General features: G+C 53.1%; 2 protein-coding genes across 4 annotated transcripts in view; one reads left to right on the top strand and one right to left on the bottom strand.

Moving 5' to 3' along the window:
• STX8 (syntaxin 8) overlaps positions 1-408 on the top strand; it is a 292,040-nt gene extending 291,632 nt beyond the window's left edge. The window contains exon 8 of the mRNA XM_060204904.1: positions 236-408. Within this exon, the coding sequence (XP_060060887.1) occupies positions 236-303 (68 nt within the window). The 3' untranslated portion in view covers positions 304-408. The remainder of the gene's footprint in view (positions 1-235) is intronic.
• A 9,655-nt stretch (positions 409-10,063) lies between these two features.
• NTN1 (netrin 1) overlaps positions 10,064-14,849 on the bottom strand; it is a 223,171-nt gene continuing 218,385 nt past the window's right edge. For all 3 annotated transcript variants that reach the window (XM_060204420.1, XM_060204418.1, XM_060204419.1), the window contains one exon: positions 10,064-14,152. In XM_060204420.1, coding sequence (XP_060060403.1) covers positions 13,824-14,152 — 329 coding nt within the window. In that variant the 3' untranslated portion in view covers positions 10,064-13,823. The remainder of the gene's footprint in view (positions 14,153-14,849) is intronic.

Genomic DNA, 14,849 nt, shown 5'->3' with positions numbered 1-14,849 from the left:
AAGCCTTTTGCTTTATCACTAACTCACCAATGCAAACAGACAGCAGGGCCAGGCTGCACCCAGCAGCTAGAGGACTGCGTCTATCTGTCGCCGGCTGGGAGACCCTAGGGACTGTGTCTATCTGGCGCCGGCTGGGAGACCCTAGGGACTGCGTCTATCTGGCGCCAGCTGGGAGACCCTAGGGAGCGCGATGTCTGGCGCCATTCAAACAGGTCCTTTCTGCCTTGTCTTGCAGGGATGATCATGGTGATTGTGTTGCTCCTCGTGGCTATTGTGGTCGTTGCCGTCTGGCCCACCAAGTAGTGACAAGCAAGGGACACCCCCCAGCTGGGACACCTGCCGTGAATGAGGAAAGTTCAGCCCCCCTTTGCCATGGATGCTGCTCTCAATAAATCGCCTCCTCCCAAAGCTCTGAGTTCTGGATGTGCATAGCTCCAGCAAAGGCAAATGGTGTGGCAGCTTTGGGGAACAACTGCCCGGAGCCTCAGGCCCACTGTGGCCCTCTGGGGGCCTCCCTCGATCATTTGGGTGCTGTTCCAAGGGCCAGCATGTAGACACCACCACCTGGCTGCCAGTGGATTGCAGCCTCCCCACAGTGTGCAGAGGCACCTGGGGGTCACCATGTACCACTAAGTGGCTTGTAACCTCCACTGCCTGGTCTGCTTGGGAAGTCACTGGCCCAGGTAAGAAAGGAGGGAACCATCAAGGTCACGGACATCCAGGCAGGAAGGAGGGAGCGACCTGAGGGCTGTGTAGACACAGGCAAGTGTCTGAGGGTGTAAACCACTGGCCACACCTACCCTTCCAAGCCCCCACTCCAAGTGGAGCTTGCTTTTGGAAACCTTTCTCTGAGAATTGCCTTCAGTCCCAGAAGCACACTTGTTCTCATTTCCTCAGTGATAGTAAAGCCACTTTGCAAGTTAACACATGGTGGGTTTTGTTTGTTTGTTTTTATGTATTTATTATTGGGTAGAGACAGAGAGAAATTGAGAGGGGAGAGGGAGATTCTTTCTCGGAGAGAGACAGAGAGACACCCTCAACCCTGCTTCACCACTCGTGAAGCTTTCCCCCTGCAGGTGGGGACCAGGGGGGTGAGCCTGGGTCCTTGCACACTGTAGTGTGTGAGCTTCGCCAGGTGCACCACCACCTGGCCCCTAAAACATGTTTATAAGCAGCCAGGATGAGGAAGAGGATGGGCAGGGTGAGGAGTGAGTCGGTAAGGGGGGTGCACTGTTGACAGTGCAGACAGCATAGCTGTGAAGTCAGGAGCAGTGCTGTGTGTGTGTGTGTGTGTGTGTGTGTGTGTGTGTGTGTGTACATGTACACATACATGGAGGACAGCTGGGATCAGCCTGCCAAGGACCTAGCCTGGGGGGAAGGTCACTTAGGATAGAACAGGGCTAAGTATCAAGCACCAAGCTCTCTCTCCTGTCAGTATTAAAGGCAGGTGGGCCAGTCAACTTTACTTGGTCCTTCATAGCAGAAGGACAAGGAGTAGGGTTGACCTTGACGTAGTTTCCAAAACACAAGACTTCGCTGGGGAAGAGAAGGAAGCAGGCCCTGTGGGGGGACGGCAGGTGGGGGAAGGCACCTGTGGATTTTCCAGAGGCTGCAGGAGACTTTCCCTAAGAAGTCATCATGAACTGGGGGTCGGGCAGTAGTGCCGCGGGTTAAGCTTAAGTGGTGCAAAGCGCAGGGACCAGTGTAAGGATCTCAGATCAAGCCCCCAGCTCCCCACCTGCAGGGGAGTCACTTCACAGGCAGTGAAGCAGGTCTGCAGGTGTCTATTTTTCTCTCCTCCTCTCTGTCTTCCCCTTCTCTCTACATTTCTCTCTGTCCTATCCAACAAGAACAGTATCAACAACATCAATAATAATAATCACAACGGCGGCAATAAAACAAGGGCAATAAAAAAAGGGGGGAAAATGGCCTCCAGGAGCAGTGTATTTGTGGTGCAGGCACTGAGCCCCAGCAATAATGAACTGCGCCCCCCCCCCCCCCCCCCCACTGACATGAGAGGAAAGAATGGTGCTGCCTTGCAGAGTGTTACTTCCTGACTTCCTGGGATCTTGAAAAGCCAAGACGCTGGGTGTGCTGGGAAACACTGCATCCCTGACGTCCAGTCTCCCTGACCAGGGGTGTCAAAACTTCCTTCGTCTGCTAATTCTTCAAAAATCACTGCAGAGTGTGGGTGACCCTCTTCTTGACAGCCCTTCCCTTAGAAGGGCTGGGTCACTTCCAAACCCCGCTTTCCCCTGCTCCAGCTAGGTGGTCTTCTTCCGGCTGGCACGGTGCGTGGTGGTAGCCCACACTCCCCTACCGTGAGAGGCATTCTGGAGCCGGCTGGACTTCTGCTTGAACTGGGCTTCACAGGCTGGCGCTGCATTCATAATACCCAAGCTGCAGCAGCCTACATCCTCTCCAGATGCAGATGTCTTGCTCCTTTCTCTGCTTCCTGCTGTGTCATCCGGGGCTCTGAACCCATTTCCTCATGCCGGAGGACAGCCGCTTGGTGCCCTGGCAGAAGACGGGGGCTCTGGAACCACCCAGAAGGGAACCCATTGCCCCTGCTTACAGGTCACTGTTGGGACCAGCCACCTGGCCCCGACTGACCACACGACAGCCAGGAAGCTCCCAGAAGGCAGAGCCTGAACCGGGTATTGAACAGCCCCAGTGACAACCATACCACTTGCAGGTATGTGACCTTGGTCCAGGGACCTTCATGTACCTTCATTTCTTCCTCTAGAAGAGGGAGGAAAGGATTGGAGAGATAGCTCACCAGGTAGGGTGCATGCCTCGCCAGGCAGGTGGCCCAGGGTCAAGTCACAACATTACACTGAGTGGTGCTTTGGCCTTGAAGGGAGCTCTAATACAGTGGTGCCTCTCTCTCTCTCTCTGCCTCTCTGTCTTAATGAGAGAGCAAAGTGATGAAATCATACATGCACAAGGTCCTGGTTCTTCAAACAAAGAAAAGAGAATGCGAGTCACTGGGTTATGAACTGAGCTAGCACATGTAAGCATGGAGTAGACTGTTTGGCTTTGCTTCGTCTAACCCCCAGGGGCCGGGTGGTCTCCCAGTGGAGAACCTGAAGATTCGTATCACACACACTCTACCCAGCCTAACAGAGGAAGCTGTTAGAGTGAGGCAGGGTGGACAGAAAGCTCTGATCTGCGTGAGCCCAGATCTCCACTGATCTCCAGTGACCTCCTGCCGATGGGGAGGCCCCGGGAGTGGGTTCAGGAGAATGAGAGGAGCGTGTCTGGATAGAAGGCAGTGAAAGGACGAGAGCAGGATCAGGGGCTGCTACAAGCAGGAACCACACATCATGGGGCTGGGTGGAGACAAAAGGCCGAAGGATGGAAGTGGGCTTGCCAAAAGGTGTGTGTTCTTGAAGACGACAGGCCGAGGGTGTCTATCTGCATGGATGGTAAGGAGCCCTGCTGGGGCCCATGGATCTCCCAATGGCCTCTCAAGAATGTGCTGAGCCCCCTTGTTCCCGTCTTATAGTATGAAACCCTGAATCTGTATGGACAGTGTCTCCTTGGAGCCTCCCTCCCCATTTTGGGGGGCTCAGGGAAGAAGGCATTGAGTGTCTGTTTGACTTTCTCACCCCCTCTTGACTTGCTCAGCACGGAGCCCCAGCAACTCGTGGGGCATCTTTGAACCAGAGCCACAGCATTCTGGCTCAGCCTCATGGTAAGAGAGACCTTTGCAAGGCAAACACTGAGCTCATGTCTGCACATAGCAGCTTCTGTTCTTTTGGCTGAGTGGGCTCAGGCCCAGCCCCAGCTCTGCTAACAGGGTGACCCTGGACAAGTGACTTCACTTCTCTGTACCCAAGGAGCAAGAGAGGAAGTGAAAAATTTGGGCCGGCCAGACTACAAGGACCCAGTCTCCAAGCCTTGGGCAGCACTGGGCCCTGGAGGGCGGGGTGATGCAAGGCTGGAAGGTTCCCCGTTTTCCCAAGTTTCCTCAAAAGAAGACTTTTCATGTGAGACGATTATGCACTCTGGACCCCTAAGGGCAGATGAAGGTGGCAAAGCCTGATGGTTGGGATGAACCATTTGGTGTGTGTGTGTGTGTGTGTGGGGGTGTGTGTGTGTGTGTGTTCTGTTACACTGAAACCCACTACAATTAACTCAGCTAACATAAAAGTGGCTTTTTCGGGAGTCGGGCTGTAGCGCAGCGGGTTAAGCACAGGTGGCGCAAAGCACAAGGACCGGCATAAGGATCCCGGTTCGAACCCCGGCTCCCCACCTGCAGGGGAGTCGCTTCACAGGCGGTGAAGCAGGTCTGCAGGTGTCTATCTTTCTCTCCTCCTCTCTGTCTTCCCCTCCTCTCTCCATTTCTCTCTGTCCTATCCAACAACGACAACAACAATAATAACTACAACAATAAAACAAGGGCAACAAAAGGGAATAAATAAAATAAATATTTAAAAAATTTTTTTTTAAAGTGGCTTTTTCAGGCCGGGTGGTGGCGCACCTGGCTGAATGCCCATGTTACAATGCGCAAGGACCCAGGTTTGAGACCCCAGTCCCCACCTGCAGGGGAAAAGCTTCATGAATGGTGAAGCAGTGCTGCAAGTGTCTCTGTCTCTCCCTCTCTCCCTCCCCACTCGATTTATGACTGTCTCTATCCAGTAAATAAATAGAGAACTTTTTAATAAATATATATATTTAAAAAATTTTTAATATTTATTTATTCATTTTCCCTTTGTTTTTGCCCTTGTTGTTTTATTGTTGTAGTTATTATTGTTGTTATTGATGTCTTCGTTGTTGGATAGGACAGAGAGAAATGGAGAGAGGAGGGGGAGACAGAGAGGGGGAGAAAAAGACAGACACCTGCAAACCTGCTTCACCGCTTGTGAAGCGATCCTCTGCAGATGGGAAGCCGGGGGCTCGAACCGGGATCCTTAAGCCAGTCCTTGTGCTTTGTGCCACCTGCGCTACCGCCCAACTCCCATAAATATATATTTTTAAATATTTATTTATTTATTCCCTTTTGTTGCCCTTGTTTCATTGTTGTAGTTATTGATGTCATCATTGTTGGATAGGACAGAGAGAAATGGAGAGAGGAGGGGAAGACAGAGGGGGGAGAGAAAGACAGACACCTGCAGACCTGCTTCACTGCTTGTGAAGCGACTCACTCCTCTGAAGGTGGGGAGCCAGGGACTTCAACCGGGATCCTTATGCTGATCCTTGCGCTTTGCGTCACGTGCGCTTAACCGGCTGCGCTACTGCCAGACTCCCCTGATTTTCCTCTTAAATCTGTTGGGGGTTTGGGGCTGGGGCGATAGCACAGTGATTATGCAAAAGGCTTCCATGGCTGAGACTCCGAGGTCCCAGGTTCAATCCCCAGCAGCACCACCATCAGCTAGTGCTGAGCAGTGTTCCGATAGAATAATATTAAAAAGAAAAGAAAAAGTAACTGTTGGGACAGCAAGCCCTCAAGGCCCAGTGCTCTTCACGTGGCCCATGAGCAGCGACACCTTCCTCTAATCTCTAGGAGAGGCAGGATGGAGCCTGTGGCCTCTGGCACCTTGGATGCTTTTCCAATGAAGATAAACTTCATTAAAAATAACAGTATAAGTACTGTTTAACTAACCTGGTTATTAATTATAAGCATTTTAAGTCTGCATACCATATAAAGAAATCCAGACACCTGCCTACAACTGGTCCTTGTGTTCCATGGAAACTTCATCATTAATAACTGTAACGAAAGCTTTGTTTTTATTAGCCCCGGGACAATCTGCTCCTTTCGAGATCCCCCTGCCCCCACCCAGGCCCCCGCTTGTCCGCCCCAGGCCTATGCAGATCCCTGGGCAGCGGCTCCTTGCACGGGGCTGAGACCACTGTGGGATTCCTCTCTGCCCCTCAGCTACTGAACTCTTAGATTCTCTCCTGACTCTGAGAGCAGCTGGAAGGCTTATGGGTTTCAGCTGGGGTAGGGGGTGTGGGGGGCAGGGGCACATGGAGGGGCCTTTGCCGAGACTAGTTGAAAGGTCATTTTTCCTTCTAGCTGAGTTTTCAACCCTAGGCTTGCAGAAGCACAGCGGGCCAAGACTTGTCTTTCCGCTAATTGCTTCATATGCTCTTAGCCTTCCTCCCAATGCCATGCAGGTAACAAAGCATTTCCCTCTTTCCAGAAATGCCTTGCTGTCCTGCTGAGCCTCCAGTTAGTGGAGCTGTGAGTGCCTCTGCCATAAACTGTATTTCTCATAGCTCTGCTCATCTTTCACTCTGGTCTAATTATTATTTTTTTTCCCTCTGATACATTTCTTTTTTTTTTTTTTTTAGGTTTTATTTATTTATTCATGAGAAAGATTGGAGGAGAGAACCAGACATCACTCTGGTATATGTGCTGCTGGAGATTGAATTCAGGACCTCATGCTTGAGAGTACAATGCTTTATCTACTGCGCTACCGCCCAGACCACCCTCTGATACATTTCTTATATGTCTTTAGTCTTTTTTTTTAATTTTTTTATATTTGTTTATTCCCTTTTATTGCCCTTGTTGTTTTATTGTTTTAGTAATTATTATTTATGTTGTTGTTGGATAGGACAGAGAGAAATGGAGAGAGGAGGGGAAGAGAAAGATAGACACCTGCAGACCTGCTTCACCACTTGTGAAGTGACTCCCCTACAGGTGGGGAGCCGGGGGCTTGAACCGGGATCCTTACGCCAGTCCTTGTGCTTTGCGCCACGTGCGCTCAACCCACTGCGCTACCGCCGGACTCCTGCCTTTAGTCTCAAAGGAGCATGGAAAGAGATGTCTGTTCAACAAAATCTGACACTTTAGAGGGGCTCTGCCTTACGTGGGACGTCCCAGCCCGGGGCACTATTTCTGGGGGCACAGCTTCCTGGCCCTGGGAAGCCCCTCACCCAGCAAGGGTGTGATTGATGGCAGAACTGGAATTTCACTGGACCCTGAGTCCTCTATGAGGACCACTCAGCCTTCCTGTGCTTTGCATTCTCATCTCTAAAATGGGCTTTTCCAACCACCTTGGGCCAGTACTTAGCAAGGACCCAGCTTAATTCCTGCACTGAGTCTGCCAGGTGACCATGTCTTTTTTTTTTTTTCCACTTAGCATGTCAGGCTCTGGAAGGCACAGGACCATGCACTATCCACATTTTCTTCCTTCTTCTCTTTCTCCCTCTCCTTCTCCCCCTCTTCCTCCCCCCCCTTTTTTGCCTCCAGGGTTATCGCTGCAGCTAGGTGCCGCCACTACAAATCCACTGCTCCTGGCAGCCATTTTCCCCATTTTGTATTGGATAGAGACAAAGAGAAATGGAGAGAGGAGGGGAAGACAGAGAGGGGGAGAGAGAGATAGACACCTGCAGACCTGCTTCACCGCCTGTGAAGCGACTCCCCTGCAGGTGGGGAGCCAGGGGCTCGAACCGGGATCCTTACGCTGGTCCTGCTGCGCTACCGCCCAACTCCCCATCATGAAAAAGTCTTGAGAAGACAGGCCCCTTGAGGTAGGCTGGCCAGAGGTGAGACTCACACTGCCAGGACAGCATTGCCTCTGAGCAGCACTCTCAGGAATCTTCAAGTCTATAGATGGCCATGTGCGTCATGACTGGCGCTGAGGAGAGCTCAAGGCTGCAGAAGAGGCTCGCTTTCCCCTCAGCCTGCCTGACTCACTGACACCTGCATCCTGTTTCTGCCAGTCATGTCTGGCGCTGCCATTCCAACAAGACCTTGCACCTTCTTCTTTTTTTTTTTTTTTTTGCCTCCATGGTTATCGCTGGAGCTTGGTGCCTTTACTACGAATCCACTGCTCCTGGAGGCTATTTTTTCCCTTTTGTTGCCCTTGTTATCGTTGTTGTTATTATTGGTGTTATTGATGTCATTGTTGTTGGATAGGACAGAGAGAAATTGAGAGAGGAGGGGGAAGACAGAGAGAGGGAGAGAAAGATATAGACACCTGCAGACCTGCTTCACTGCTTGTGAGGCGACCCCCCTACAATTGAGGAGCCAGGGGCTCGAACCAGGACCCTTAAAGAGGTCCTCGCTCTTCGCGCCATGTGCTTAACCCACTGTGCTACCGCCCGGCCCCCACCCAACCTTGCAGGCCCCATTCTAAGACCCCAGGCCCCATTCCTCAGGCCCCAGGGCAGGCCCGTTTCTCCTAAAGAGAGGCTCAGGCCATTTCAGGCCGCTCTCCAGACAGCAGGGAATGGCCGGCCCATGCCTTCCGGGCTTGGCTGAGTCTGCCTGGTAGGGGCCAGACCAGGCCTATCCACTGGGACTTGTCTTCCAAACAGCTTGGCGCAGAGATGATAGCTGCCCGGTAACCATCGGCTCCCCTTTGCATGGCAACACAACATGTTCCTAATGTCTGAACTGTTTACTTAATAGAGAAATCACAACCATTTCGAGGTTTACATATAGCCTCTACAAAAGCCAGTGAGCTCAATTCCTGGTGGCTTGCACAGGTTGGCAACCGCCGGGTCCCTGCACTATACGAAGCCTGGAGTGATGGCTTGAAAAAGCAGATTAATGAACCTTTTAGCTTAAAACATTTGTATGGCCAGCAGAATAGCTCACTTAGTGCACCTAGTGCTTTGTCATGTATACAACTAAGATTCAAGCCCAGCACCCACTGCATTGAAGAAAGTTTCAGGGAGAGAGGACAGTGGATGCACCCAGTTAAGTGCACATATTATCAAACTATTATCAAACGCAAGGACCTGGGTTCATAGCCCCCACTTCCCACCTGCAGGGGGCCTATTTAATGAGGGATGAAGCAGGTCTGCCAATTTCTTTCTGTTCTATCTAGTAAAATAATAGGAGAGGCAGTAGCCTTCTTGTGATTTCCCTTCTTGTTAGCTTTCAGTGACTCTGCATCTCAGAACTCTTGTTCATTCATTCATTCATTCATTCATTCCTGATCATGAAGGCCTGATGAAGTACTGGGCTGGGATAGAGGGATAAGATAAATAGCTGGCACCACAGGTGGTAGTGGAAGGTGGAGGAAAGGTCAGGATTGGGCCTGAAGATGGGTATCCGGTGAGGGTGTATTCTCCTTTCATGTAGATGGGAGTTCATCTTAAAGTTCAACTCTTCATCCTTTCTCTGCTCATTCCTCCTTAGTCTGTAGGACTTGGCTGCCATCTTGGTGTAGATCCTGCAGCTCCACACACCGAAAGCCAGATTCACCCCAGTTCTTCACTGATTGCTTTGAACTTGGATAGCTAACAGACTTGACATACCTCCAGACTGGCTCCCACTATGGCAGGATCTCTTTTTGGTTTACTGGTTCTGGCTATTATTTACTTATTTATTTTTATTTATTTATTTGTTGCCTCCAAGGTTATCCCTGGGGCTCGGTAAGGATATCGGCACAGTAGTCAGTCTCTTGCTTTAAGCACAAAGGGTCCAAGATCCTTTATGAGGCTTCTCTATGTCCCAGTATCAAAAATATATAAGATATGTCTCCACGGGAGTTGGGCTGTAGCGCAGTGGGTTAAGCCCACGTGGCGTAAAGCACAAGGGCCTGCGTAAGGATATCGGTTCGAGCCCCCGGCTCCCCACTTGCAGGGGAGTCGCTGCACAGGTAGTGAAGCAGGTCTGTAGGTGTCTGTCTCTTTTATTCTCCCCCTCTGTCTTCCCCTCCTCTCTCCATTTCTCTGTCCTATCTAACAACAAAAAAGCTGCCCTTTCTCTTTCTTTTCTAAGCAGTTGGTGCTGTCTCAGACTTCATGAGGGGAAGCAAAAGAAAACAAACGTGCAGGGTTGGCAAGATAGCTGACTTGGATAGTGTCCCTGTTTTGTCATGCATGTAACCCAGGCTCAAGCCTAGAACCCCCCACGCACACGCATGCACACACGGGCACACACGCACACTGAATTGGTGGCAGCTTTGACTGACTGTCTCCCTGCTCTCTGTTTGTATCTGAAAACAAGTCGTCTCAGGGTGGTTAAGCCCAGGTGGTGGCAAAAACAAATAAGCAAGGAAGAAATAGGCCAGAACCCATATTCCGTCTGTGGCCACCTGAGTCCTGCCATACTTCCCTCCTTGCAGCACAGGCCACCAATCAAGACTGGGAGACAAGACAGTGTCCAAGAGTTTATTTAATTGATATCTGAATTTAGTTCTATCATGTGGCACCCACGTTACAAATTCCATCTGGGTCCATTACAAACTCTAACCAAAAAAAAAAAAAAAAAAACTTTAAAAAAAATCCACAACTTTTTTCCACGTCATTAAATATATTCATATATAATAACCGTAATATATTAGTATGCATTGGAAAGGAACACTGACCCAAACAATATGTCATGGTCACAACTAAACATCTACAATTCTGAATGAATAGAACTCCGAAACACAGGAGGGGGCCGAGGGAGGAGGGAGGGGTGGGGAAGTGCGTATGGAAGCAGGGGACCAGAAAAGATGTCTGAGCACACACGAGTGGGATTGTTGGCTCGGGCAGGGGGCGAGACCTCACAAGTGATCCCCCCTAGGGTATGGCATGGCTGTGGCCATGATGCAGGGTCCACTGACCCCCACAGATGAGTCGAGTTCCTCTAATCTCCAGCCTCTGTTGGGAGGAGGGGTGCCTCCCTGGAGGACTGGGACCCCCATAAGCTTCAGTTTTCCAAGGTGGGGGGGGGGGCATTTCCCAGTGCCTTAGAATCTCCTTGATTTCAGCCTTACTCCAGCCTGGGGGCAAACCCAAGAAATCTTCACCTTTTTCCTGCGTGCTGTTTATGGAGCTAGTTTCAGGAGATCATTTGCGGAAGGGACTTGGGGTAGCTTCCCGCACCCCCTGACCTGAATGGCAGACGTCAAGGGTCCCTCTTACCCATCTGTGGGAACTGGACAACAATGCCTTCCGCCTTGCAGGCAAGTCTAGGTGGCAGCCATGCGCCCCCCCCCCCCCCCAGTCTTTATAGCTTCACGGCGTGTCAGTAAAGCAGGGGCACCAGACCACCCAGCAGGTAAGAAAAAAAGAACAATTGGGGTATCTTGAAAGAAAGAAAGAAAGAATGAATGAATGAATGAAACTAATCTGGTATGTTTTTCTTTAAATACCTACATAGCACAATTCTGGTTAATAACACTCTTCAGAATCAAAATCTAGTTCCATTTTACATCCCTTCCTAACTGGACAAACCAGAACACCTCAGTTCCTCAGTTCCTTCCATCTCCTCCCAGGGAGCCGGGTGACAGTGGAAGCTGGGTCCTCACTGTGGAAGGTGCTGGCTGGAATCAGGTCCTGGATGGGACCTTGAGTTGGAGACGGCAGCCTGTGATGCCCAAGGTGCCACCAGTGTCCTCATCCCAACCTGGCTGGTGTGACATATTCTCCAGGGGCTGGCCTGTGCCCTGGGGGGTGCTGAGCAGGAGGGCAGGGCTGGACTCTGGCTGAATTTAAAGCCTGTGCTTGATAGACCACTGGCTGCAGAACTGGGGGTTGGTGGGAGAGGGGACCCCAATAGTACAAGCCCTTTCATTGGACATGGGGTGAGACAGATTCCTCTGGGAAGTTCTTGGGGCTCCCACTGGGAAACCAGAGCACTATAAACAGAGGTGATGGGACCAACCATCTTTCAAAGACTGAGCAGGTAAAATGCCCCGACCTTCCAGATGCTGATGGTGCTGGTAAGCCATGCTGGGCATCAGAGGAGGGCTGACTGCCTGGCGAGGTGCCTGTGTTCCCAGGGCACTTCTGTCTTCTCCCTGCCCTGAGGGCATCTCTGCCGGCCTCTCCTGGAACCCCTCCCAGCTCCCTTAGGCAGGCTCAAGTCCCCTTCAGTCACTACTCTTTAAGATCAGCCAAGACTTGCCCAACCCCATCCCCACCTTGAATTTGGGACTTCCGGCATCACCCTGTTCCTGGCACCTCTGAAGATGTCCCCTTCACCACCGTCCCCAATTGTTCTCCAGACTACCTGCAGCGATCAAGGCCAGAATCCCCATGGGGGTTCCCCCAGAGGCACTCACAGCAACCTGCTGCGAGGACCAAGCAGGTGGGTGGGTTGCAAAACCTTCTGTGGCAAGAGGCGTTTGGGCCCAGGGTCTAAAGGCAGGTTCAAGTTGAAATCAGGGACTTGGGGCACATGTGGGAAAGGGATCAGGATCCCTGCACCACGAGGTTGTCAGAAGGATAGGGTGAGATCATGTGGGTAGAGTCTGGAACGGAGCAGGTGCTCAGTCAGTGGCAGCCACAACGGTGGTGGTGAGGGTTAGGTGGTGGTGTAGGGGATGGGCGCTGGGAGGCGGGAGGGAAGCCAGCATGGGCTAAGCTTCATACTCGATGTGACCCTTCCAAGTAGCCAAACTCTGGCAGGGAAAATGAAACCAATTTCCTGATGGAGCAGGGAGCCAGGCCTCTAATTCAGTGTGCCAGGTGTGATGGCTTGGGGCAGGGCAGAAAGCTCAGGAGGCAGAAAGCCCCAGGCCACAAGAATGTGAGGCAATCAGACCAGAAGGGCCTGGGCTTCCTGCCTGGGGAATGCATCTCTGGCTTTAGAAAGGGGGCCTGGCCGTGAGAAGGCAGAGGGGACAAACACATGGGGCACTTTCACGAAGGGCAGGGGGCAGCAGGAAAGGGGCGGGTGCTGCCCAGGCTAACCCGGGAGGGACTCGGGGTAGGAGGCCTACTGTAGGATCTTGGCCCAGGAGCCTCCACCCCCCTACTCTGGGGACTCAGGAGTGAGAAAAGCAACCGAAAGTGGTCAAGGTGTCCTCAACTCCCCCAGAAACCTGGCCATTGCTGCTGGGCCTGCCATGGCTGGTGCATTTTTGGCACCTGGCTGAACTGGCAAACCCTGCCCTGGCTCCAGCAAGCCCCTTCCCCCAGTGCAGCCCAGCTGCCTCTTCAGCCTGCATTCCATGCTTAGCTGGGCCCTTCCCAGCTGCTGACACTACTGAGGGGCCTTGTGGGAGCTGATGTCATTACACAAATAGTGTCACTGCTGCAAACCCAGCCAGTGCCCCTTACCCCTCCCCTGGAAAATGTCATAAAAGGGGCTGGTTCCAAGTTTCCAGAAAGGAAACTCTCTGGGAGGTTTTGCCTTCAGAATGCCTCCTCCAACTGGCAGCTCCAGCATGAGGCAGTGACCACCCGGGCGTGGGCTTCTCAAGGGTGTCCTTGGATCCACTGCCCTGAACACAGGCCAGAGTGCAGGGTCAGCACCCGCTCCCAAGCTGCACAGAGGGGCAGCCAAGGCAGGGGCTTCCTCTACCCCCTCCCCAGCCCCACCCAAGACCCCAGAGAACCAACCCAGCAGGTGGCAGTGGAGACGAAAGGCTCCCCATTCCCTCCCAAAGCTTCAGGGTCCCTTCTAAAGGAATCCAAGTCCTCACAGCCAGGGGGCCTGTGGGACTTCCTAGACAAAGAAGGAGCAGGGGTTTAGAAGGGGATATGCGGTCTTTTGTGTTTGGGGTGGTGGTTTGGCCAGGCTCCTTCAGCTCCCCCCTCCCCATTCACAGTTCTCCTCACGTCGTTGCCAAAGCCATCACCAGCCCCAGCTCGGGGCTGCCCCATTTCCACGGGCCACCCCACCTAGCCCTAGGGAGTTGTGTCTGCTCTGAAGGAGCCCGTGAGGTAGCTAAGTCTCGTCCTCATTTCTCCAGGGCCTGGCCCGCCGCGCACACCCGGCGACGAGCGCATCTCCCGCCCTCCAGGGGCGCGCTGGGGGGTGGGGTGGGGGGGTGGGCGAGAGAGGGGCGGCGGGGGCGGGGCTTCCGAGGGCCCCGCCCCCGCGCTGGCTGCGGCCCCACCCCCTTGGCCCTCCGGGGAAGCCCTCGCAGGCCCAGTCCGGCCAGCCGGCCGCCTCCGCCGGCCTGGGCGCCGCTGCTTCGGCTCTAGGCCTTTTTGCACTTGCCCTTCTTCTCCCGCTGCTGGAACTTGCGCAGCCGCCGCGCCCACGTGTCCCGCCACTGGATGACCAGGCTGCTCTTGTCAGCCACGATGCCGCTCTGGTCGGGCGAGTCCTCCGCGTTGCCCAGCAGCAGGTACTTCTTGAGGGGCTTGATTTTGGGGCACTTGCAGGCGATGTCCCGCGAGCGGATCCACAGGCTCTGGTCACCGCGACGGATGCGGCTGGCGCCCTGCTTGTACACGGAAATGATGTTGACCGTGAACCTCCACCAGTCTCCCGCCTTGTCGGCTTTCAGGATGTGAATCTGCACGGCTGCAAGAAAGCACAGGCGGGGGGTGGGTCCGCGCCCCCAGGTCCAGTGGCCAGGGGGACCTACCTCCTTATCCCCACCTCCAAGGACCGGGGGTGCTGGACGGAGAAACAGGTGTTTTACAAAGGAGGAAAGGAAGCCCTGTGTCAGGAAGTTAATGAACAGGGAGCCTGCCACGCCCCACCCCCCCACCCAGGGGCTGTAGTGACGGGTGGTGACTTGAAACCCCACGTGTCAGGGCCACAGCTCCAAAGCCTTAACAACTATTTTGATGGTTCCACCTTTGGGCACCAGCCCTCTTTGGGTTCAGAAAGACCAGAGGAAACCCAAGAATGATACTCCCCACCCCAGTACCCCAGCAGCTGTGTGTGTGTGTGTGTGTGTGTCCCCGTCCGTGTGTCCTAGATCACGTGTTACCCTTGCACGCTTTCAAAGGTTTCAGTCAGTGAACACCAAGTCTCATGACACCTTCAGACACACAGCCTTGCCCTTGACTCGGTCTCTGATAATGGCCCTTCAGTGTCCACGGTGTAGAGCCCTTCAGGGTGGTCACAGTGCCCCTTCCAGATACAGAGTCCTTGTGCTACCCACCTCCCACACCTATTAGAATGCCCACCTCTTGGCCCAGCCAGGTCCCTTCTGGCACCCTTGGGCTCCCCCCCAACCCCAACTCTCCAAAAATATCTCCCCAAACCACAG

This window comes from Erinaceus europaeus, chromosome 12, assembly GCF_950295315.1.
Source record: "Erinaceus europaeus chromosome 12, mEriEur2.1, whole genome shotgun sequence".
NCBI lineage: Eukaryota > Metazoa > Chordata > Mammalia > Eulipotyphla > Erinaceidae > Erinaceus > Erinaceus europaeus.
This window is presented reverse-complemented; position numbering and strand designations above follow the sequence as displayed.